This window comes from Panthera onca, chromosome B4 (assembly GCF_046562875.1).
Source record: "Panthera onca isolate mPanOnc1 chromosome B4, mPanOnc1 haplotype 2, whole genome shotgun sequence".
In the NCBI taxonomy this organism is placed as follows: Eukaryota; Metazoa; Chordata; class Mammalia; order Carnivora; family Felidae; genus Panthera; species Panthera onca.
In genome coordinates, this window is record NC_138345.1 from 11,120,730 (window position 1) to 11,144,625 (window position 23,896).

A 23,896-nucleotide genomic window follows, 5' to 3' on the forward strand; every position below is an offset into this window, starting at 1 on the left:
GGTACTTGCTTGATGGAAGGGCCCTGTATTTTCAGTGGCTTCTTAACCTTGTTACAATGAATGGAATCAGCCACTTTTCATTACCTACGAGCTGGTTTACCCTCGATAGGTAGGCAGGACTGGCCAAATGTAAACATTTGCTCGTCACGAATGTTACTCTCTGTTGATTGTATATTCTCTGCTTTGCAGGGATGTATATTAATTCCATACAGCAATTAGGAGACCAAAAAAGTCCCTACATAGGTCTTTCTTTAAAAAAAAAAATGTTTATAAAAAATCTTTGTTTCAACAGTAATACGGTAAATAGTTATTTGCATACCTCGTTACGGAAGTTTATATGGGGGCTGAGGGTGGGGGCGGTTGACCCTAGTTTGGAATTCAGGTCTTTTTTCCTCTAGAAATACCCTTATCTCCTGGACTAGACTGGATTAAAAAACACTGGATTAAACATATCTGCATTTATGTTCTTTTTCATTAATATTTGCTGGAGTTTAGCATTTAAATATGAAGGCTACAGCCTCCCTGTAATTACAATTCCATATCACCACATGCATTCTGTGTTGCTTTTATTTAATGAAAAAACTAATTTCAAATCTACATTAAGCTAAGCTGAATAACAAAGTCTTAGTGAAGGAGGCCTGGTGGGTGGTCTTGTTTGTAAAAACATGGCTACTGTCCTTTGGCCTTAAAACTTCAGGAAAGGCACTTCAAACGGCTTCGTGTTTGCATGTTTCAGTGCCAGAGCATAGGAATAGACCCTGGCGTCCACTGTCACATGTTCTTCAGCTACCAGAGCTACAGGAAGCAAAGAATACAAGTTAGATAATGAAGAGAATAAAGGAGAATACCCCTTATCAATCAATCAATACAGCCTGAGCTCCTACTACGTGCCGGTTACAATGCTAGATAGACATACAGCGGTGAACAGGACCCCTTCTGCCTTCAAGGACCTTGCTCTAGTCAGAAGAGAAAAGGATATATAAGCAGGGTTACATTTCCAGCAAAAGACCAGAACAGGAAGAAAGAATAAAGGCAGAAGATCACACATATCAGAGGTGAGGACTTGATGCATTAAAACAGCAAAGCTGTAAGTCTACAGATACAATCACTACTTCTTTTAGAGTGCGCTCTAGGGCGCTGCCGTGGTGACCCTTCAGTGCCTTATCTCGGGATTCACGCGTCCTCTCCGCTGCCAGACAGCACTGATTTTCCGCCTACAAGTTCAGCCGCCTGCACGATAGGACTGGAATTCTAGAGAATTCCAGAACAAGGCCGCGGGAGTGTACGTCGTACCATGGGCTTTGAGGGGAACTTCTGTTTCGTTCAGGTGGAGGTTATCGCACCTGGAATCTGTCACTTGTTCTCCTAGCCACTAGTTCAGGCGCAAGCTCAGAGACACGTTGATCCCGGAAGGGAGGCTGGCGTCCTACTCCTCTGTGCAGGGAGGGGGCTGGGGAAGTGCTGAAAGCTATTCTGTGTAACCAACTGAACTCTGGATACTTTCCTCCCAATCTCTCAAATGTGACTTGTGGAATAAATGGTTTGATTACTATATTTCCATTCTAATAAAGCTAGGAAAACTGGTTCTTCCCCCCCCTTCCTCCTCCTGTAGATCTGTCCCCGTCTACCTTCCTTCCTCCCTCTCTCGCACTATGACTGCCCCCTCTTCCAAGCCTAGATCCAGGGAGGTTAAGTTAGATGGAAGGGAGAAGGAAGTTCTTTAAAAGAATACTTCTCTAATATAAAAATGCAGTAAAGACATATAGCATCTAACATTTAAGTCCTTTTGTGCCCACTGTCTTGTTTAATTGTACTCACGCCTCCCCAGAGACAGGGGCGACCTCTCGTTCCTGTTTCGGGAGAAAAGCTGGGAGAGGCTGTGGCACGTGTTCAAGGTCGTAACCCATACACGGCGGAACCTCAGACCCAGTCAGACCCGACAGACTCAAAGATGTGTTGCCCCTTACTGGCAGCCACAGCTCTCTGAGGCAACTAGGGCTTTCTCCAGTATGAGCACTTCTCATTCGGACTGAGATCTTGAGGTACTTGTTGCCTTAGGTCTAGTTTTTAAAAAGGCAAAGCAGGAAGGGAAGCTTTCTAGGAATCTGAATCACAGTAGTTCTTGGAAGCTCATATTTACTTTTAATTAATTTATGAATTTGTATTTATTTTTGACAGAGCCAGAGCACGAGTGGGGGACAGGCAGAGAGAGAGAGAGAGAGAGAGAGAGAGAGAGAGAGAGAATCCGAAGTAGCTCCAGGTTCTGAGCTGTCAGCACAGAGCCCGATGTGGGGCTCGAACCCACAGACAGTGAGATCATGACCTGAGCTGAAGTCAGACGTTTAGCCAACTGAGCCACCCAGGCGCCCCTCATACTTACTTTTAAAACAAGAGAGTCATTAGAAATAAAATTGTAAGCCACTGGTACTTACGGAAGGGGAGGAAGAGACAGCCCTCAAAGCCTCAGGTCAAATTGTGCTTCAAGTTAATTTTTGAAGTAAAAACTTTAAAACATTCAAGTCATGACGACTGTCTGTTCCTTTACAAAGGAGTGATCGGGGACTTAGCAGCCGGCATGGAGGAGCTCCCTCTGAAGGGTCTCTGTCACGCTCCAGTACAGCATATCCTAATCTGCCCACGTAGGCTTACTCAATTTTTTACAAAATCCCTAGGAGATGGGCTGGCCAGAAAGTACACAATGTAATTTCATGACCAGTAATTTACTAGGGGTGACGCTGTTAGTTTGGTTCATTATATCAGCGTGTTGCTCTTTGTATATAGCAGATACCTCAGTCTTTGTAGAAAGAATATTGTTAAATTCTCCTTTAACTTCCACCCTGCACGAAGTACCATCCAACATGCTAGCATTTTTGAGGATCAGCTAAGAGATACCTACTTAGGCCTCTTCAGTGCCATGGATTAGCGACATGAGGTACAGAAGTTTTGGCTAATCTGCAGGAATATAGTTTTGGCTATTCTATAGAAAAAAAATCCCATTGGAAGCCTTCAACCCGACAGAGAATGTTTTGCTCCTATTTTCAAACTCAGTGCCACCCAGAAAAGAAAATCATTGTTGGTTAACTGCAGTTCTCCAACATTTCTAGGTATTTGGCTTTAACGAGGAAGAATATAAAGAAATGGAATTATACTTAGTTCCTCACTGAATGGGACTGGGGATGGGGAAAATTGAGAAAACTGGCAGTCTTAAGAATGCTTACCATCAAGTCTCTTCAGCAGGTCATTCTTTGGTAAGGAAATTACTTCAACAAATTCTAAACAAAGAAAGTGCAAGTGAAAACAAAGCTCCAGAATAAGAGAGCCTACCAGAACGCCACAACATGCCTGTAGCCATTTCCACTGCGCTAAGCCATACACACGTCAGCCACTGCTGAGTTGGGTGACGTACCTCCATCTCCTGAAAAGAAACAGAAGGAGGACATTGCAGCAAGGCCTGCTCTGGTCAAACACTGGAAGAGGTTAGTGCAAGACATACCGAAAAGGGTCTGAGACTTCAACAGAGACCTGGGTCTCTACTAATCCAATCTATGTACGTTAGATTCTGTGTGTGATCTATGGAGAATCAGATTCTATAGATTCTATTAGAATCTATGTAAAAAACATTCCAACAGTACAGAATTTGTCCTCCAAATCAAATGTTTAATAGCCAAATTGAAAGCATACTCTATGATAATACACACAGGTATTTTTAAGTTGCTAAAGTATATAAAATTTACCATTTTAACCATTTTTTTAGTGTTTAGTTTTGAGAGGGAGCGAGAGAGAGCAGGGGAGGGGCGGAGAGAGAGGGAGACACAGAATCCGAAGCAGGCTCCAGGCTCCGAGCTGTCAGCACACAGCCCGACGCGGGGCTTGAACCCGTGAACCATGAGATCATGACCTGAGCTGAAGTTAGACGTTCAATCGACTGAGCCACCCAGGTGCCCATTAACCGTTTTTGAAAATACAATTTACAGGCATTAAATACATTCACAGTGTTGTGCAGTTATCAGCACTATCCTTCTCTAGAACCTTTCAGCATCCCGAACAGAAACTCGGTGCCTATTAGTTTACTTTCTGTTTCTGTGAATATTTTAGGTCACCTCATAGGAGTGGAACCACAATATTTACACTTGAAAAATTTTTTTTCTTAAGTAAACTCTACACTCAAATGTGGGGCCTGAACTCACACCCCCCAGATGTGACCGAGCCAGCCAGGGGCCCCCGTTTACGCTTTTTTGTCTGGCTTCCCGAAGCGCTCGGCGCGACATTATCAAAAGTCACCCTACCACAGCAGGCACCAGCGTGTTTCTCTAGCGGCTGGATGGTATTCCACGGGGCATCTACACCACGTTTTGTGGGTCCACTCATCTGCTGGTGGACACTTGGGTGGCGTCCACCTTTTGGGGACTGTGCTGCTGACACTGGTGTGCAAGTCCCTACATGAGCCCCTGCTTTGTGCTTTGGGGTATAAACCTCCGAGGGGACTCGATACGGTGGTTCTGTTCACCTCTGAGGACTGGCAGGCTGCTTCACGGCACGTTAGGTGCGTACTTGCGAGTTTGCACATCGAACATTTAAAATCAGCTGTGATGGGCCCCGACACATTCAGGAGCCACCGAGGTGATGAGAAACGGAAGAATATGGCTGTGCCACCTGACACCCCCTTTAACGGGTGGGAGACGACAGGGAACTGACAGAAGCATCAAAGCTGGAGCCCAAACTTGCTAAGAAATCTAACAGAGCAAGGAAGTTCTTAAACGTTTCTCTAAGTACAGAACTCAGTGATAAGTACTTCTGCCACTCTTATAATACACACAAAGACACACATCTGTGATTCTGAAGGTGTTCACTGTTTCCTCTTCAGACCTCGGGCTCATAATCCTAAGTGGGAATAAGCTCCATACAGAAGATAGGGAAATGTGAGAATTTAACATTTGTAAAGAACACCTAAAAATCAGTTAAGTGTTAAAAATGCTACAGGACCCACGATGAGCAAAACAGCCCAGAGTACTGATGAAGTATCTAGAAACCTGTTCCTCTTCTCACAGATCAAAAACCAAGGCAGTAGCAAGTTAACCAATCATCAGTGCGACAGAACCGCCTTAACCGTGGCCCATGCACACTCACCTGGCTTTGGCTTAGGCCTCACGTTTTCAGCATCATCTCCGTTGATCGTTACCGTCACGATGTGTGTGGTACAGTTTGTCAAGCCCGGATCCATACATACAGCTGTGGAGAGAAGCAAACGCTCAAGTTCAGACACCGGTCCGACACGACACGTTTCGTTACTTAAATGCCTTCGGAAGGAAACTGGGCTCATGATTCACAGTGCCCACGGAGCCCGTGCGGGAAAACTACACTCGGCCCGATGCGCTCAGTATACGCTGTGGGACAGCACAGCATAAGTGTTTCCCTCCAGAGTTCCTGGGTTAAGCGCGCTAAGTCTGGGGGTGAGACGGTGCTGACATGTTGTCAGGTCCTTTCACCACATTGAGAAAAAAAATCTAGCGAGGAGCCTGGCACGTGGATGAGGTAATAAAGCTCAGGATCTGAGAAACTCTGGAAGGTAAGTGAATCTCCCATCTCTTCTCCAGCTTCAGGGCCTCCTTGTTCAAACCTGCCCTCGCGCGGAGAGAGACTCGCCTGTAGACAGTGACCGAACCTAGTTAGGATTTCTCCTCCGTGGATGAGCCTCAACGCAAGATCCTTTACACCACGCACAGTGTAACGGCTGGCTAATTTTCAAGGGTCTGTCCCCAAGCGCACGCCCGGAGAGCAGTACAAACCTGGAGAGCACTCTGCCACATCACCTTTGTAGCCAGTTTCTTCCTCAAGTTCCCGAAGAGCTGCTGCTTCCGGGCTTTCGTTATCATCGATGAGACCTGGAAGTCCAAATCCTTTGTGAGGTGCGACAGGGAAACCCTCTCCTGACGTACCGCTGGGAGCTACGCGAGGAATCAGAGGACTGTGGGAAGCGGTTGCACGGGTGACACTGACTGAGGCTTGGAGCTTTTCTAAGAGAAAAGGCAGGGACGCCTGGGTGGCTCCGTCGGTTGCACGTCCGACCTTTGATTTCAGCTCAGGTCATGAGATCGGGCCCCACGTCATGCTCAGCACTGGGCATGGAGCCTGCTTGGGATTCTCTCTCTCCCTCTCCCTCTGTCCTTCCCTTGCTCACGTGCTCACCCTCTCTCTCTTTAGGAAAGAAGAAAAAAAAGCGAAAGAATAAAACCCCAGGCAGGGTAAGTAGGTTCCGACAGCTGTTCCTCTTATTCAGACCTCGACTGTTCCCGTGGGCATCTCTGCAGCACAGACAGCGCGGACCCGTGAGGAGAGCTGGCTTGGTGCTGCTGTCGGCCCCCTGACCCGGCTCACGGACCCGGCTCTGTGGCATGGCCCAGGAAGCCTGTCATTCTTTTCCGTTTTCCTCATGTGACCCTGTCACCTATCTTGCTTTCCTCCCTCGCAGAGCAATACTGAGGCCACAGAGAAATGCCCGGATGAGGATCACCTGTGAGGAGGACGGAAGGCTGGCGGACTGGGGGCAGGGGCCGTGCTCAGAGCCAGGAGTAACCAGGGAGGCCAAGTGGGGAGGACGGTAGAACTCAGATTATTTCACCCGAAAGGAGATGATGCGAAGAAAAAAGTGAAATGCAAGCTATTTACTTACTTTTAAAGTTCTTAATTTCTTCAGTGAAATGGCGGGTACATGAGAAAAAAAATGGAGCTGCTACGCGTTATCGTGGGCTAGAATTTCAAAGTACAAGACACAGCCCACTAACGATAAGTAAATGAGATCTAATCTCTTCAGATGGGAGCAGCCCAATTAGGTCCTATGATGACACAGTACTTCAAACTCTGGATAGCTCTTTCTGCGCAACTCAAGAGAATATTCTAGTGGAAATTAAGGCAGTTTCCCTGGCCTGTGTATATACAGGAAGATCAAGCGGTCTTTTCCAGTCACGGGTTTTGGAGTTAAGAGTCTGGCCTTGTTACTACTGTTTCTTATCAGAAGCAGACTGCTAGTGATAGAAAATGAACTCACCTGACAAATTAGGGAAGAACAGTTACTCAGAGAAGCCAGAGAGAATGCTGCTGAGAGGACGGGTGGCTTGGGAAGGTCAGACCCTCGCCTCGCTTTGGGGGGTCAGTGCACCCAAGAGTGCATCGGAGGGATGCTTTTTTTTTTTAAACTTAAAACCGCCGAGACACACGAAAAAGTGTTAAATGTCCAAGCACTGCCCTTCTGGCTGTTCTAGGTGCTCGGGCCCGCGGTGAGGGACTCACCTGCAGGGAACTCTAGGCAGTAGCCTCCCATGGGCGGTCGGAACTGCTTCACCAGAACGATGCACTCGTAATGAAGTGTCCGCTGCAGCACTGGGATGACCGCCACCCCTGTGACCAGGAGATAAAACCAAGGAGGTCCCTCATGAAAGGTCAGGGAGTACCTGGCACAGGGTCAAGGACCACATTCCTGCCTACGCTAACCTCTGCCGAGACCTATTTCTCAACCTGCAGCAGCCAGGCCGTGTTCACTGATCTACGTGTGCTTGTATTTCCTTTCAGCAGTAAATGGAGTCAGTCCCAGTGTTGGTAGTAGATGCTAAGTTAGAGTCTATTGTTTTAGGATAAAGGACCTTTTCTCCCGAGAGAGAGGTATTTTACTTACAACAGAACACGGACAAAACCCCAGTGCGTTCTGGAAAACACAAATTGCCCACAAGGAGTTCTTGGCTACCTCCCTCCACCCAACTCTCCCGGCAGACCGAAACAGCAGCTGTGGCAGCTACTCGGTTTACTTCCACTAAAAAGAGAACAAGATGAAAGGGAGGAATGAAAGGGAAAAACAAAGACCTATTGCCCACTTCCCCCAGAGCACAGGTGATTCTCAGGATCTTTGCAGTCAGTGCATTTATGCCTAGAAGGGAATGTGAACTGAATGGGTAGTCTCTTCTCCTAATTCCGCATCCTTCTCAATTTATAAAGCAACTGGTCCGTCATAAAGTAGTGCCAAATATTTTTCCAAACTAAAGGCTCTCACCTAGGTCCTTTGAACAGAACACAGGATTTCTAGAAGTCCTATCTAGATGCAGTATGTGGCTTCAAATTATACTGACTTCTGTTTGGCTATAAATATTAGTATACCTTTCCCTCAAAAACACTGGGACTGAAGCCAGAAGTTATTTACAGAGAAAGCCTGATTTAGCCACAAAGCACTGCAAAAAGGAAGACCAGACTTAAACATAAAAGACCATAATCGAAGAGAGCTGCTCTGAGGTCTGGGTTAGAGTAAAAAGAACCCCGCCTCTTGCAGTAAAGCACGGTGACTTCCTCCATGAAGAGTCGTAAGGGGTTTGCACTCCTACCATCGGCCGACTGCCCCTTCCTGGTCGTACGTTTCACCGTTTCCCACGTTCTGTTCAGGCAGAGAAGCAAAAACAAAATCACTAACGTCACAGAGGAGAATGCCCTTGGGTTTTCAGTCCACAACCAGAACTTTACAAATGCGAAGCATGCGAGTGTAGTAACGATAATGGCCAAGGAGACCACGACAGTACAGATCTATATGGGAAAAGCCAATTCCATCGTGCTTTCCTGTAGCTTCTGAAACTTTTTCTGAAGAAAACGTGCCACCCTACGCCTGACCCTCTGAGCGCTATCTAAACAGAAGGCCTACTCATCGCTTGAGCTGCCTTTCAGATCATTCACTGGGAAGATTTCAGTTTGATCCTAAATCTACAGGTTAGCAGTAAATGAAAGTATTGACCAGTCTGTGCAAATTAAGCTCCTAGGAGAATTCCAGCCTTTTCGCTAAGAGGAAAAGATACTCTGCAGAATAGGAACCACTGAGACAGTTATTTATATGTGACCTAAATAACAATTTTAGAAAGCAGGGCCGTCCCATTTACTAATTGAGGAATTATTACATTTAGGTGAGTGCTCTAGTTTGCACGTGTGAGATCTCTCTTATCTAAGGGGAAAATGGGCCAGAGTGGAGAAAGTGAGATGAGGAATGGTAGGTTTCTGCTCCCTTTTATGGCTTTATTCCCGATGGGCTGTTTGTTTCTGGTGAACAGCGTCCTGAGAATCCGGTTACTGGTACAATGCTGTCTGAAGGGGAAGGACATATGAGGCAAAGTCCCCTTCACTCTCTTCTCCCTTGAACTGGAAAGAAGCAGTGGTAAGAAATGAAAGTGGAGAAGCAGATCAGCTTTGGATCTGGGAGAAGTAAGACATCTGAGTGGCTCTGGGGACCGGAGTAAGGAAGGCGTCAACATCTGCCTCCCTCCAGGAGAGCAGGAATGATGAGACGGGCCACGTGGGGGGAGCCTCGCACTTTTTATCTGGCTGGGTTGGACTGTGTCACGTTTCTGTGAAAGAAATCCCGGTATTTAGTCTAGTTAAAAAAACCCAAAAAACACCTTTCTGTAAACTGTAGATCTCTCAATATTATACCCCAATTCGAGCAGCGAGTGTGTCAAAATGAACCTGTGAAAGCCGAACGCTGCTGTGACGACTCACAACTGTCCGACATTCCTGTTAGTAACAAGAAGCCAACCAACAAGCAACTCTGGTAAGTAAATAGTACAGATGGCAAGAGATGAAAACCTTTTCAGCTCTCTGTGCCACCCCTCAGGGTTAGAAGGCAGTGCTGGGAGGAGCCGTGAAGGCGCCATCCCAGATACTCTAGGAATAAGGGAAACAAAAGAGCAGCATGGTTACGGTTAAGATGGTGTAAAATAACCAGTAACGAGCCATACATCGTGAACCATGAAATATAAACGCATTTACACGGGATCCTAGAACAGGGATGCCCCATGGGAGCTCCGGTCATCTTCAAGGGACTCTGAAAGATGAGCGTCTGACCGCGTCAGACAATCTCAGTCTCCACCTGCCTACCAGCTGAGCGCCCAGCCACACATCCCGTGAGACCGTTCCCTCCGGTGTAAAACTAGGGAATTAAGAGTATGTTAGCTCAAAAGCCTCTTGTGGCGTTAGAATTCTGATTCTAGTTAAGCGACTCCGTTTTCTGAGGAACTGTCATAGGAGAAAGCTTGCTCTGCGTTCCTCCCCGGGTCAACAAACGCAGGAGGCAGGAAGGGCACCGAAGGATGACTTCAGCTCTGTCCCGATGTCCATCAGGGGGCACACTGCCAGCATAGGTTTGCGCTACTCGACTCAACTCCGTATCCGTATCCACGACTAACATGGTAGAACAGAGGATTTTCTAGCTGCTCTCATCCTTACCGACATGCTTTTGCATCAGGTAACAGATAAAACATTTTATGAGTTTATACGTCATGACCTACGGCAAAGCACGGGGATTCCCTCTTCAAAGCCTGACACTCCGGTAGGAGATGTCAGTGCTTTGCCTACGAGCTCCCCGGAGTTCACGAGGAAGACCTACGCGTGCAAGAAAGGAGGTGAACATGCTATGAGCAGGCCACATAAGCAGGTACCCGCTAGGCTTTTCAGTGCATGCCTCAGCTACTCAAACAGACTCCCCGGAAGTGAGACCTGGACACGAGTATCCCGAAAAGAGTCTCCTCGTGATTCTGACGCACGTCCCTGATTAAGAAATGCTGAAGGAGGAAGAGGAGTCCCGTGAAGAGATGCACCACCGGCGCAAACCAACACGTACTCTTTAATTAGTGTTAAGAGGCATATTTGTGTTATAAACCGTAACAGCTTAACGGGGAAAAGAGAGCCAAACTCTATCGCTACAAACTGGGTGCCAATCTACGTTTTCACAAACATCAGTCCATTTGAACATACTGTGTTCCTTCAGGCTCGGGGCTGGCCACATGTCTGTATTGTATTCCTGTCCCTACTATTTATTTCCTGTTTAGTTCTGCACATCGGTCTCTTTAAACAAGTGTTCTGCCCAAGGCAGAACATCCACTGTGTTGACGGGCGGTAGCATGGTTGGCTTTCTCGCTTTGAGGTTTTAATTTAAGAGTGCTATGGATAGCTTGAAGTTTCCCACAGCTCTCCAACACTGGCCCTTAGGAATATTTTTGCTAGTTTAGCAGAGATAATTAAAGTGCTTTCAATTACTGGCAAGTCCATGTACTTTCACGCTGATCACAGAAGTATTTCCTCATGAAGAAACTCTGTATTCTCATTTGATCACTTAGCAAATGGAGTTTTTTTTTTTTTGTTTTTTTTTTTTTTTATGAATCAATATATCATGTAATCTGGATACTTTAATATTTAGTTACATTTTTATATTTTCTCATTCTATCTCATTCCTTTTCATATTTCACTAGGGAAATGTTTAATCTATTTTAACACTTTTTTTTCTGACAGTTAATTATAATTTTCAAAAAATTTCTTTTCAGGGCAGAGTGACAGGGGCCGAAAGAAAAAATTCTAAACAGAAAATGTGGAAAACAGAAGAAAACAGGTTTACCACACAGATGCCATTAATGTTCTGCCAATTTTCCTTCTAGCCTTTTCTTATATATTATTTGGAAAGAATTTAAAAAGCATATACACAATTTCCTATTTTATCATCAACTTAATAACTTTTCTCAAGTTGCTAGATTGTCTTCAGAATCTGCTTTGTAGATAACTGCATAGATTTTACCAAATGAATACACTAAAAAATTATTTCCCCATTTTTAAACTGAAAATTGACATAAAATTTTGTATCTGATGTGTACAACATAGTCACTCAAGTTATATACATTACAAGTCACCACAGTAAATGTAGTAAGCATCTGTCACCCTACAGAGTTGTTATAGTATCGACTGTATGCCTTCACACTGTACATATTCTTTTATCATGCTACACTATAACAATTATTTCCCCATTTTTAAGATGGTTAGGGTGCTTTCGATTTCTTTTTATTTTTTTAATTTTGTGAACATTTTTCATGCATAAATCCGACTCCAAACAGTCTCAGGAGTGGGATTACTTGGGTTGAAGGGTGTTATATCTTTACGAGCAATTGGTACATACTGTGAAATGTTTTGCAAAGCTTTTTTTCTTTTTTTCCAATTTACGTTTCCATGAGCAAGGTGTAAAGCATGTAAGTTTTACCTCAAACCCAGCAATGTTCTCTCCTTCATCCTAATTTAGAAATTAAAACCTGGTATGATTCGGAGGAGGCAATCTGGATTGTTAATTACTTTGCTGCTTTATTGGCTTCGATAGGGCTTGGACCGAAATTTCAGGTTCATACTAATCTACTCAGGGAGAATGGTGTTGAAATCAATTCCTGATTAGTTAATGTAACAAATTTACAATGTGATTGTATTCCGAGATGAGAAGTGAGCCAAACATTCTGAGAGTGGGAAAATACTGAATTAGATTTCTCCTTTAAGATCGAGTTTACAATGAGAAAAGTATCAGAGTTCATGTCAAACAGTAAGCGGAGACCCCGAGAACCCGAATACCGAGCATTTTACAAAAGGGAAAAAAATCATTTACCTTATTTTACCGGTAGGATCCATGTACGTTGTTTTTTCAAGCTTGACCCATTTTCCTTCTGAAATTAACTAAAAGGAGACAATAAGTTGGGAGGCTTTTAAACGGAGGATTTTATTTAGAAGGTGTGTTTTCTTTCAGATTTTCTCTGTGTGGCCCCCCCAGGGATCACGGTTCCCTCCCAATAATTAGTGCAGGTTTTCAGTTCAAAGTATGGAAAGCTATCTTCCTGAAGGTGGTTCTACTTCTTTTTGGAGTTTTGGAAGTAATACTGAGAGGTGAAAAGAGATGATAGTTGAAAAAATCCTGGCGGCCGGGGGTTGTAGGTAGAGAGGGAGGATGAAGAAGTGAGGGGTTTTCTGGGACCCAGCGTTCTATGCTCTGAGCCTGGGGCCCGTCACACAGGTATGTTCAGTAGGTAGAAACTCCTCGCTGACGTTTTAGTCAGCGAGACATGGGAAGGCTGACTGAGGAGACCGTGTCCAACGACTGCATTTCCAGTGACTCGTGGGTTTCCCACCCGATCTGAGACAGGCAGCCCAGGGTCATTCTGCCTAGACACCGAGTTTCGGTTACGAGGACTAACGTTCCTACGGCACTATACTGAACTGAGAGGGGAGTTTCGCTGCGGACAGAAAGCAGTAGCCTTTTTCTTACTATCCTATCTTTTACTTCTGGCCGGCAGCAACCTAATAATTATCTGCAGATCTATTCACAGACAACATGGAAAGATTTTTAAATCATAAACAACCGCAGGAAGGTGTCAAGATCAGAGTTCCAAGATGAAGGACTTAAAATTTATCCATTCCAATGCTTCCTGCAGGAAGAGACTTATTAAAAGCTAAATTGAATAACATGTAAGACGTACATTAGTTCTGGAATTCAGACTACAACTAACAACTTAGGTTTTTATTGTTCTTAAACATATATGCTGAGACCATAAACAGCTAACGAAGATGCGAGGCTTAAGTATGAAATGTCTAAACCCTAAAACTCCCAGAGGACTAATTCTTCTACCCGGGCAAACTTTTATTAAAATTTGAGACTTTTTGTACGAAGAGCCAAAATCCACTTTAAAACAGTCTCAATTTCACGAGTGCATATAATGAAGAGATACACAATTGCTCCCACACAAGAGCAAAATGTCCCTGAGTCCTAAAAAGGGAGCAGGAACAATGTTTAAAACCCGTCTTTAAGAATTAAATACAATCATTTGAAACGACAGTCTACACATTTCATTTGGACTTGGCTGTGTGTGGGGAGAGAGCAGGGTAGTGAAAAACAATTTATACCTCCTCTGAAATAATAGACTGTTTGGTATTTTGAGAAGGATCCGCTGGTTCTTGGTTTTCCATGTTCAAACCAGTCAGTCTTTACAATGCTCAGGCAAGAAGTTCACGCTGTAAGATAAGATTTGTTTAGGCTACAGTTATTTTTCCGAATTCAACATTTGAACAGAGGCTGCTGGTCAAAGTACTTAACATGGTGAAAGACTTATTTGTCATCAAAGCTGCTTTGCTCACGTGAGCTTGGGAGAACTGCCCTAGAGGGAAGGTCAGTGCAGAGGCCCCAGGAAACATCCAAAAAGAACCAACAGCCGGCCCAGTGAGATTCAGCCCATGTGGGCTGAGCTCCTCCTGGGCGGGCATCAGGCACTTACATATACATTCTTGCATTTTCTGACTCCAAATTTAAAAACTTTCCAGGGTAAACAGTTCAAAAATTGTAAACCATTCCTCACTCCCACCCCTTAACTACTGTCCCTTATCTACCCTTTACAGCTCAACTGTAAGAGTGGCATGGGCTGGGTCTTTCTACCTCCCGTGTATCTTTTTTTCTTGTTTTAAACTGGTAGTAAATGGATATACCATTTTGATAATTTCAAAATGTGCGGTTCAGTGGAATTAAACACAATCTCATTGTGGCCCGTTCACTTTGAAGTTTTAACACATTATCAGAGTCACGGTTGTCCATGAGCTGACAAGTACCACCATGTCTGTTGTGGAAAGAGAAGGCCCCATCTCTTTTGTTATCCACTACTACGTCCTCTATTCTTGGCTTATTCTCCCGTTTGTACCCTGAATGTCTCAAAATCTTTTTCTGCCCTCAAAATAGGCTGAATAACCTGGCTGCATACAGAATTATGGGCTGAAAGTCACTTTCTACCAGAAATATGCAGGCACTGCTCAGTTGTCTTGCTTCTGGTGCTGCTGCTGTGAAATCTGAAGCCATTCTGATTCCTGATTCTTTTTCTACGTGGCCTGTTTTCTTTCTCAGGAGATCTGTGGTTATTCATGCCTTCACGTAGACGTTATTGCATTGGGTACTCAAATGGGTCCTTCTTTTATTGAATGTGGTGGACATACGATATTATATTAGTTTCAGGTATACAACATAGTGGTTCAATGTTTACATATATTATGAAGTCATTCCCATGCTAAATCTACCACCATCTGTCACCAAAGTTGTTACAATATTAACTATATTCCCTATGCTGTACATTATGTCCCCGTGTCTTTTTTATAACTGAAGTTTGTACCTTTTGATCCCCTTCCCTTATTTTGTCAAGTGGGTCCTTTCAGTCTGGAAACCGTACTGTGCTTATGGGGAACTTTTCTTGAATTATTTCACAGATAATCTCCTCATTTTCTCTATTCTTTCTTTCAGGAACTGTTGCACTTCCTGAACTGATCTTCTGTCTTGTCTTTTTCATTCCTATTTTCTGTTTTCTTGTCATTTTAAAACAATTTATTGTTTTTATTTTAGAGACAGAGAAAGAGCACGAGCAGGGGAAAGGGGCAGAGGGAGACACAGAGAATCTGAAACAGGCTCCATGGTAACCAAGATGGTGTGGGTACTGGCATAAGGATAGACATAAAAACTACTGGAAAAGAGACTCCAGAATTAAACCCACAGATTTATGGTCTTTTTTTTTTTTTTTTTTTGAGAGAGAGAGAGAGCGAGCAGAGTAGGGGGCAGAGGGAGAGAATCTTTAGCAGGCTCCATGATCACTACAGAACCTGATGTGGGGCTCAATCCCATGACCCTAGGATCATGACCTGAGCCAAAATCAAGAGTTGGGTGCTCAACTGACTGAGCCACGCAGATGCCCTGCTTAACTGATTTTCAACAAAAGTGCCATGTATTCAAGGGGGATAAAAAACAGACTTTTCAAGAGATTGTTCTGGGCCTAGATACGTACATTCATAAGGACAACAATGAACCTCTACCTAACACCATATATAAAAATTAACTCAAAAGAGATCAAAGATCTAACGTAAGAGCTACAACTACAAGACTCTTAGGAAACAAAAAGTGTGTATCTTCATGATCTCAGGCAATAATCTCTTAGATGTGACACATAAATACAGGCATTCCAAGAAAATGCAGATGAACCGGACCTCATCGAAATTAAAAACTTGTGTGCTTCAAAGGATACCATCAAGATGGTGAAAAACTACTTACAAAATGGGGGAAAAAATTTATAAATCTGATAGAACTCTATCTGAAATATGCAAAAAAAAAAAAAATCCTTAAAACCCAGTAATTAAAAAGACAAATAACATAATTAAAAATAGGCAAAGGACTTGGATAGACATTTTTCCAAAGAAGATACACAATGGCCAATAAGCACATGAAAATACGTTCAGTGTTGTTAGCCATCAGAAAGAGGCAAATCAAAACCACACTGAGATACCACAGTTCACCCCTATGATGATGATTATAACAAAAGACTGATAATAACAAGTGTCGGTGAGGATGTGGAGAAACTGGCATACGCTGCCAGAAGGCATACAAAATGGTGCAGTCGCTTCGGAAAACAATCTTCCAAAGGTTAGCCACAGAGGTCCCATATGACCCAGTAATTTCACTCCTAGTATATATACACCCAAGAGAAGTGAAACGTGTTGTACACAAACGTTCAGAGCAGTATTATTTGTAATAGGTCCAGAGTGGAAACAACCCAGATGTCCATCATTTGATGAATGGATAAATGAAATGTGGTATTCCATTCAATGGAATAATATTCATCCGTACAGGGGCCCCTGGGTGGCTCAGTTGGTTAGGCATCTGGCTTCAGTTCAGGTCATGATCTCACAGTTTGTGAATCCCAGCCCCCACTGCCAAGCCTCCTTGGGATTCTCTCTCTCTGCCCCTCTCCCACATGCCACGTGTGCTCTGTCTCCCTCAAAATAAATAAACTTAAAAAAAAAAAAAAGGCAATGAAGTACTGATACATGCTACAACATGGATGAACCTTGAAAACATTATGTCAAGTGAGAGAAGTCACACACAGGCGGCCAAATATTGTAGGATCCCATTCATATGAAATACCCAGAGTAGCAAATCCAGAGATACAGAAAGCAGAGTAGTGGTTGCCAAGAGACTAGGGGGAAGGAGAGAGTAGGGAGTGACTGCTTATGGGTATGGGGTTTCTTTTTGATGGAAAACATTCTAGAATTAAATAGTGGTGATGGTGGCACCATCTTGCAAATACACTAAAAACCAGGGGATTTTACAATTTAAGAAAGTGCATTTTATGGTATGTGAATTGCATTTCAATTAACAAGAATCACCTCTGCAGTGTTAAAACCCCCAAGAGACAAAGAGTTGGGTTGTTGAAAGCCACCTTAAATCTAAAGGTTGACAAAGCCTGGGAGTCTAGTTCAAGGAGCCCTGCGTGACTGAACCCAAGCAACCATTCTACCGTTCTCTGGGTGTATATTTTGCCTGATACTCAACACGTATTTCTGTTGTAAAATTAAATGTATTTCTGTTGTATTATTAAGCTGTGATCAATACGGTTCCTGTGGATTATTACGTGGGCAAGCCTACGATTTCAGTTTCCAATAAGGACTTTGGCAAAGAAGCAAAACTTGAGGCCCTAGGTAAGAAAAAATGACTTTATGCTAAAAAAATAAAAACCACTTAATAAAGATGAGAGAAAGAAATGTTAACACATTTTCACACTCATTTAAACCTTGAAGAGATACGCACAAACTGTATTAATGTTTGTAAAAAAGCACACACACAAACCAACATCAAGTGTGTGTCTTAGGTAACTCGGCGAAAGCACCCCGCAGCAGACCCACTGGAAGTGAGGCTGTCTCGTGCTGCGAGGACACAGCAGTGCACACGACAGACAAAGGTCCTGTCCTCCAGGGGCTCGCTTTCTGGTGGGGGGGGGAAGGGAGGAAACTGAGGAACAACATACATAATTTATGTCAGAGCCGCTAAGTTTACGAAAAAGGCCAAGAAGAAGAGTGGAGAAGATGGGGGGGGGGGGGAGAGTGGAGTGATCAAGAAAGCTCCCTTTAATTTTGTGACATTGAATGGAGGCTTGAAAGTAATAAAACAGTAAGCTATGTGGACATGTAGAGGCAGTCATTTAGCTACAGGCATATAGCATAAGAAAACAGGCAGTGATTCCTGGTAAACTTTTAACTAGCCTTGGTTTATACATGACAAATAACCTACATTGTTAGAGGCAATCAAAACAGCATGAAAACTCACCATTAGCTAAATCAAAGGTTGGCTGCTCGTCACTATTTGTGGTCTCTACACCCAAATAAAAGAACTTCATCTACCTAGATTTTTATCTTCCAGATTTCCATTTCCTTTCATTAGTAACAAATACATCAGAGAAGGAATTATTTCCTCTGCTTTTAATTCTAACACTTAAAAGAAAATAACCTTTAGGCAACTAAGCGACCCCATTTATTGCACAATGTAATCTGTCTAGAATGATGCAAAATACTTGGATTAATTTTCTACCTCCTCTTGAAAAAAACATTTTTTTTTAACATTTATTTGCCTTTGAGAGACAGAGACCGAACGCAAGTGGGGGAGGGGACAGAGAGAGGCAGACAGAATCTGAAGCAGGCTCCAGGCTCTGAGCTGTCAGCACAGACCCCAATGTGGGGCTGGAACCCATGAACCGTTAGATCATGGCCTGAGCCGAACTCTAACGCTCAATTTACTGAGCCACCCAGGCACCCCTCTACCTCCTTTTGAAAAAATGGTATTTTGACCCCGAATAACTTTTCTGTGCTTACCCAAACTTAAAAACAGCGAACTGCAGACCTCACAAGTATAAGCACCACCAGAAGTTCATAAAGGAAGAGCTAAATAATCTGTTACTTTTTCTATGAAAAGGGTTCTTAATCTGGATTGCCAGTAAATCTAGACAAAATGGAGAAAGTCCCCCAGCCCCAGGTGAGTATCTTTAGGGGCAAAGGGGCCACCAGCTCCTTTAAATTATCTGCTAGGTCTCCTTATCTTTGTATCTTTATAGATTCCCTTCGATTGTCAAAGGGATTGTTGATGGCCCAAAGGTGAAAAAGTACTTTTCTGAAGGACTGCTCCTCATCTACTACTCTTCATTTAACCAGGTTAAACTCCCTTACAAAACAGTCTCTGTAATCAAAAGCTGGATTTTTGGTCAGCAAATGTTAAGCTCTAAACAGTTGTTTCAACAGATCATATTAAAAAATACTGAAGCTAGAAATGTTAGAGAGCTAGAAAAACAAAAAACAAGCTACAAACATAAATTACATGAAAGAAAAAAAGTGGCAAACAGGGCTGGGACTCTCTAGGGTAATTACTTGGAATGCAATCAGCCCCAAGGGGCAACAGTATTTCGTAGCAATCTGCTGACAGTGTAAATAACTGGAAAAAAAAATGAGGTTAAAGGGTGATTTCCAAAGTATATTATTCACCCTGTGATTCCCAAAATGTTCAGGATTATAAAAGCATCTCAAAAATGCTACTGAAACAGAAAAAGAATATTATTTTTAGCAGCATTTCAAACACAGAAGCTAAATGGTGCCATTTGGGGACAGTCATTACAGGCAGTCATTACACGTAGGCTTAGGCAGCGCAGAAACAAATGAGGCTCCGCAGCCTGCGCCCCCCTCCCCTTACTGTGACAGAGCTTTCCTGAGCTGATTCAATGCTATTTTGAGAGTTAAAAGTGTAAATTTTCTCCACTTCATTAGCTAGCATTTCAAGTCACCTACATTTTACTAATATGCACATTAGACTTAAAATAATATCCGTATACATACTGTTGAGTTGTTTTAATTCACATAACGCATTTTTGCTTAGTTTGGTCTGAAACACTGAAGGTCTATGATGTGTTTGCTGAATGATTTTTCCAGGGCACAAAAAACTCTAGTGAGGGAAAACATCAAAGGATTGTTAGGAGGGCCATACAGTGATAGGCAGGAAGCTAGCTGGCTTTATGAGCATGGGCAGTTCAAACATTTGGGTAGGTATATACTAAGTGTAAACTGATCCATATTCCTGCCTTTGGGGACCTTATAGTTCAACTCGAAAAGAACCAGAGGGTATGCCTGGTTCTCTACGACTATCCTAGAGATAATGCGATATCAGGGTGTTTTAAGTGCGTGACAAATCACATCCACTTGGGAGGCAGGGAAAATCGTAGACTTTGAAAAGTCTGCTACTAAGAGGTCATTAAGATATGATTTAGATACCAAGAAGGCAGGGAGAGCATTTGAAGTAGAAGGAACCAGATGAAAAACAAAAACACTAACTGGGGGAAGGGTTGAGAAAGTACAGTAGAGTTGGGCCAACTCTGTTGTTCTCAACCTTTCCCTCCCAACCCCTTCCAAAACAAACAAACAAACAAACAAAAAACACCTGAAACCAAGCCCACACATGTAATGGATGATGTTAATACTTGCAAACTCATTTCCAAGGGCTTACGCAGATTTGGCTGGATGCCTGACCCTCCCCCAAATTTGCGGGCAACCCTAACTGGCATGCCACAAACTCTTGTTGCTATGTAAACTCCTCTTGAGGACAGCACTTAAATTCTCTGCTCCAGGGAAGAAGGGAAAGGGTTACTTTTTCACAACCTCAGGTATTTCAGTCTTAGTAACAAGAGTTGGATTCAGGTTAAGAGGGAGGGAAGTTCGCACTCAGGGTTGTCATTATTCAGTTATTACCATATCGGAATCCTTGCAGTTTGCTGAGGTTGCAAAGTGAAGCAAAAATCACAAGAAAAAACACGCTGGCTCCTCTCTCCCAGGTAAAAACTAAATATTGGAAACACCATTTATACTCAACCAAATAAAAGGTGTGGAAACTCAAATCGTGAGCAAAGCTGATGAACCAAAGTCAGGCAGTCGGAACAGTTTGATGAATAGATCGAGACATTTACAATAAGGCATTTTGAAAGAAATTAAGTGGGAAAGGGTTAATTTTTGCAAAAAAAAAAAAAAAAATTTTTTTTTTTTTTTTTTTTGCAAAAATAACTTTATGACCTTGTAAAGTCAAACATCAAATGCTTAGGTCTGACCAAGATGCCATTCTACATTCTTTCAGAATAATTACACAGAAAAAACACTTGATTTACAATGAACAATAATCAATTAGTATCGCTACAGTTAAGTCTTGGTTATAGTCATAAAACTTTTAAAAATTCAGTTTTTTTTAAGGTATTATTTTGAGGGGTCTTTCTTTGGTACCACTTACGGTAAAATTTCGGTATCCACATCAAAAGGATCCACTTCATATGAATTTTTCTTTGCTGACAACGATTATCTTGATAATGAAGACTTCCTGTAGTGAATTTGTTAATTATGGAAAGTCATCCAGTTTCTTTTCTTTTCTGGCAGATGTGGGGGTTGGGTGGGCAAAGAGGTAACTAACATTCTACTGAAATTATGCTACTTGGTGATTTATAATCATTACATTTAGTTCCGGCTGGGAACTAATTACCCTTGGGAAGGTTAATTGGTTACAGCCCTACAGTAATGAGACCAGCAAAGAACCACGAGTCACAGCCCAGGCAAGAGAGAATGTAGGTTTGGTCTAGGGTGGCAGCAGTGGCAAGGAAACTTGCACATGACACCTTATTACTTGTCCTAAACCAGTGTTTAGGGACAGGGTTTCCAAAGCTACTTGCAAGAAGATGTTCTTAAAGGACATCGGGACATCAGGAGAAAGGGGCAGTACAGCATTCAAACATGGGCCCACTAAGTTTGAGATGGTGGCAAGATATCCAAGTGGGTAAAACCAGCAGGTAGATGGAAATATTAATTTAGAAGGGGGATTCAAGGAAGGAAATGTTTTTCCATTATTTAATTTGGAATTGCGCAATAACCCCCCCTTCCACAATCACTTAACTGTTGATATTTTCAGGCATGCATGAGAAAAAGCAACTATTTCCATTGTTGTAAAGGTTTTATTGAAGCAACTTGAGTATAAACACTTCACGGCTAAGAAAAGACAAATATGGTGGCTAAAAAATAATGGAAGGGAATTTAGCTGTACCATTCAGAATACTGGCACATCTGGTTGTAATGTTGATTTATTTGAGGCTGGTTAAATGTGTAACTAGTTACTTAAAATTAACTGTAATCCTAAAAAGTCACTGAACACTGCTTCTCAAGTATAGAGCCTGAATAGAAGACATCTGTAACAAATTCCTTCCCTGCAGTGTTTATATTTAAGTTTACAAATTTGGCTGCTTCGGCACAATTAACTGCAGCTCTGTATTAATGCTTTGCAGCTGCCTCAACCTCGACACTCAGGTTTCCTGGGCTGCTAACATATTACTCCTCCTGAAGTGACCGTGTTCCCAGTTTCTACTTCCTCCTATACATCTGTTGATTATCTTCAACAGAAAATACCTTATCCCAATTCACCCCAGCACTGCTAATATTTCCTTCAGCAGTAACCTGTTGATTTCCAAGTCAAATCAAAACAAAACAAACATTTAGAGGGACTGCTCCAACCCCCCCTCCCCCACATCAGGTCTCTCCTAAATCTGGCAGTCTGGCACTATTCTCCCAGCAATATATGGAATATTGCTTCATTGCCCCTCAAAACAGAAAGAACTGCATAATCTTGGCTCTCCAAACACTTATGAAAAACTACTGCCCTCCCCTCCCCCAGAAGATACTGCAACATTGTAATTTACCCCTGCTTGGAAAAATGTATCTTTAAAAGTGATGCTCCCAACTAAATCACTTAGCCAGTAGCATTTTTGAGAAAAACAAACCATTGAACTCTTTGGGGGAAGAGCTTTTCACTCCAAACAGGCAGAGGATCCTGTAATTATCCTAATGAATACTTTGTCTACAGAGGCCCGTAGTCGGTGGGCTTCCTGCTTTCTAACCTAAAACTGCTTAGCCCGGAATGTGCAATTAAAAACAAACAAACAAACAAACAAACAAAAGATTTAAGTAATTTCTACACCCAACATGGGGCCTGAACTCACAACCTGGAGATCACCGGAGAGCGTGCAATTTTAAAAAGATACCTAAAATACACGCCCTTAGACAGACGTGACTGGGGCAAGTCCAGGGCATGTAGTTGTAAGAAAGCTAGGTTCTAAAAGGCATTTCTCAGCAACTAGAATCTGATTCTTTTGAAGACACAAACAAAAGTTTACTTTTAAAATATGCTGTTGTCTCGTAGCCATCTGATAACGTCATTACGGAAGAGATAAGGAAAATAACGGAGTGGTGGAGGCAAGAGAAGGAAAAAGAATGATACTGCAAATTTCACTAGACTAGAATTCTTCCAGTCTTATGATTCCAGCATGGCCCGGCTACTGATACAATCTGGCTGTGTTTTTCCAGGCTGTTACTTTGGCAGGGCTGGAATAAATGAATTTCACGCTCAAAAGAGACTCCTCTCTCCTTTCGTCGGTGTTCCCAAATTTCTCTCTCCCCCAGGAGCGTACGGCCAGGATTCTCTCCCTATCTCTCCTAGTTCCCCTCCACGAACGAAGAGGTGCTATCATCCTCTTTGCAGATGCTTCAAACACTGCACTCAAATGAAGTTAATTGCAGTGGTTTCCTGCTTTCTCTTCTCCGAATAGTCCAGGCTCTTCTACCCCAGTCCCTGGTTTTCTCTAAACTGGCCCTCCTTTCCGCGCCTTCGCAGCTGCCGCCCCCTCGCTTCCCGGGTCGCGCACCCAGTCCGCAGACTGGGACACGCGCGTGGGGCTGCCCGCACGCACCAGATGTGCTCCCTCCCTCTTCCCCAAAGAGGGGATTGTACATGATTGGCCCGCGCCCAGTTACCTACTCCAAGGTGTGGGGTGAAGGGGAGGGTACTCCTTTGGGGAGGGGGACGAAAGAAGAAAGCACGAAGCCGAGGCAGCAGTCTCAGAAGACACCGGTGCTACTGCTGGAGGCAAAGCCTCACCTCGCGGTGATGAGGATGTGCACTCGGCCCCTCCCGGTACCCGTAGAATCCCCGCCCGTAACCTCGCCTGAGAAAGTTACCTTCCGGGGCGGGGCACTTCTTAGATGCCGCTTCTCAACACTTCCGGAATTCCTTTCCCGGGACGCGAACGCCTCGCGTGCGTTTGTGCGTGTGTACGGGTACGAGTGACTGCTACAAGGACGCCCCGCGATTCTCTTCCGCTCCCTTTTCTGCTACTGCCTCCTGGCTTGATGGACCGGAAGAGTCCTTGAGCCA

The 23,896-nt window shown here is 43.4% G+C and overlaps 1 protein-coding gene across 6 annotated transcripts; it reads right to left on the bottom strand.

Annotated features, from left to right (window-relative positions):
* Positions 1-549: 549 nt before the first annotated feature.
* Positions 550-23,816, bottom strand: NUDT5 (nudix hydrolase 5). Of its 6 annotated transcripts, XM_060659620.3 has the most exons (10): positions 23,501-23,671; positions 13,726-13,833; positions 12,437-12,504; positions 8,367-8,416; positions 7,288-7,395; positions 5,787-5,882; positions 5,128-5,229; positions 3,378-3,415; positions 3,219-3,272; positions 682-795 (listed from the first exon to the last, which is right to left on the bottom strand). In XM_060659620.3, exons 2-9 carry the CDS (start codon positions 13,786-13,788, stop codon positions 3,258-3,260), a joined length of 540 nt encoding a protein of 179 aa, XP_060515603.1. In that variant the 5' UTR covers positions 13,789-13,833; positions 23,501-23,671; the 3' UTR covers positions 682-795; positions 3,219-3,257. The 6 variants fall into 6 exon arrangements, with proteins under 6 accessions (XP_081652168.1, XP_081652169.1, XP_060515602.1 ...); XM_081796042.1 differs by lacking the exons at positions 3,378-3,415; positions 23,501-23,671 and adding an exon at positions 23,701-23,816 and having other exon boundaries at positions 550-795; XM_081796043.1 differs by lacking the exon at positions 3,378-3,415 and having other exon boundaries at positions 550-795; positions 23,497-23,671.
* Positions 23,817-23,896: the final 80 nt, after the last annotated feature.

What these genes read in the sequence shown, in the direction of transcription:
- NUDT5 (XM_081796042.1), bottom strand. Translation starts at nt 13,788, where the DNA reads ATGGAAAACCAAGAACCAGCGGATCCTTCTCAAAATACCAAACAGTCT. An exon ending in AGTCTATTATTTCAGAGGAG is followed by an intron (nt 12,505 to 13,725) that starts GTATAAATTGTT and finishes GTCTCCTTTTAG; the next exon opens with TTAATTTCAGAAGGAAAATG. An exon ending in CCTGCTGAAGAGACTTGATG is followed by an intron (nt 796 to 3,218) that starts GTAAGCATTCTT and finishes TGCTTCCTGTAG; the next exon opens with CTCTGGTAGCTGAAGAACAT.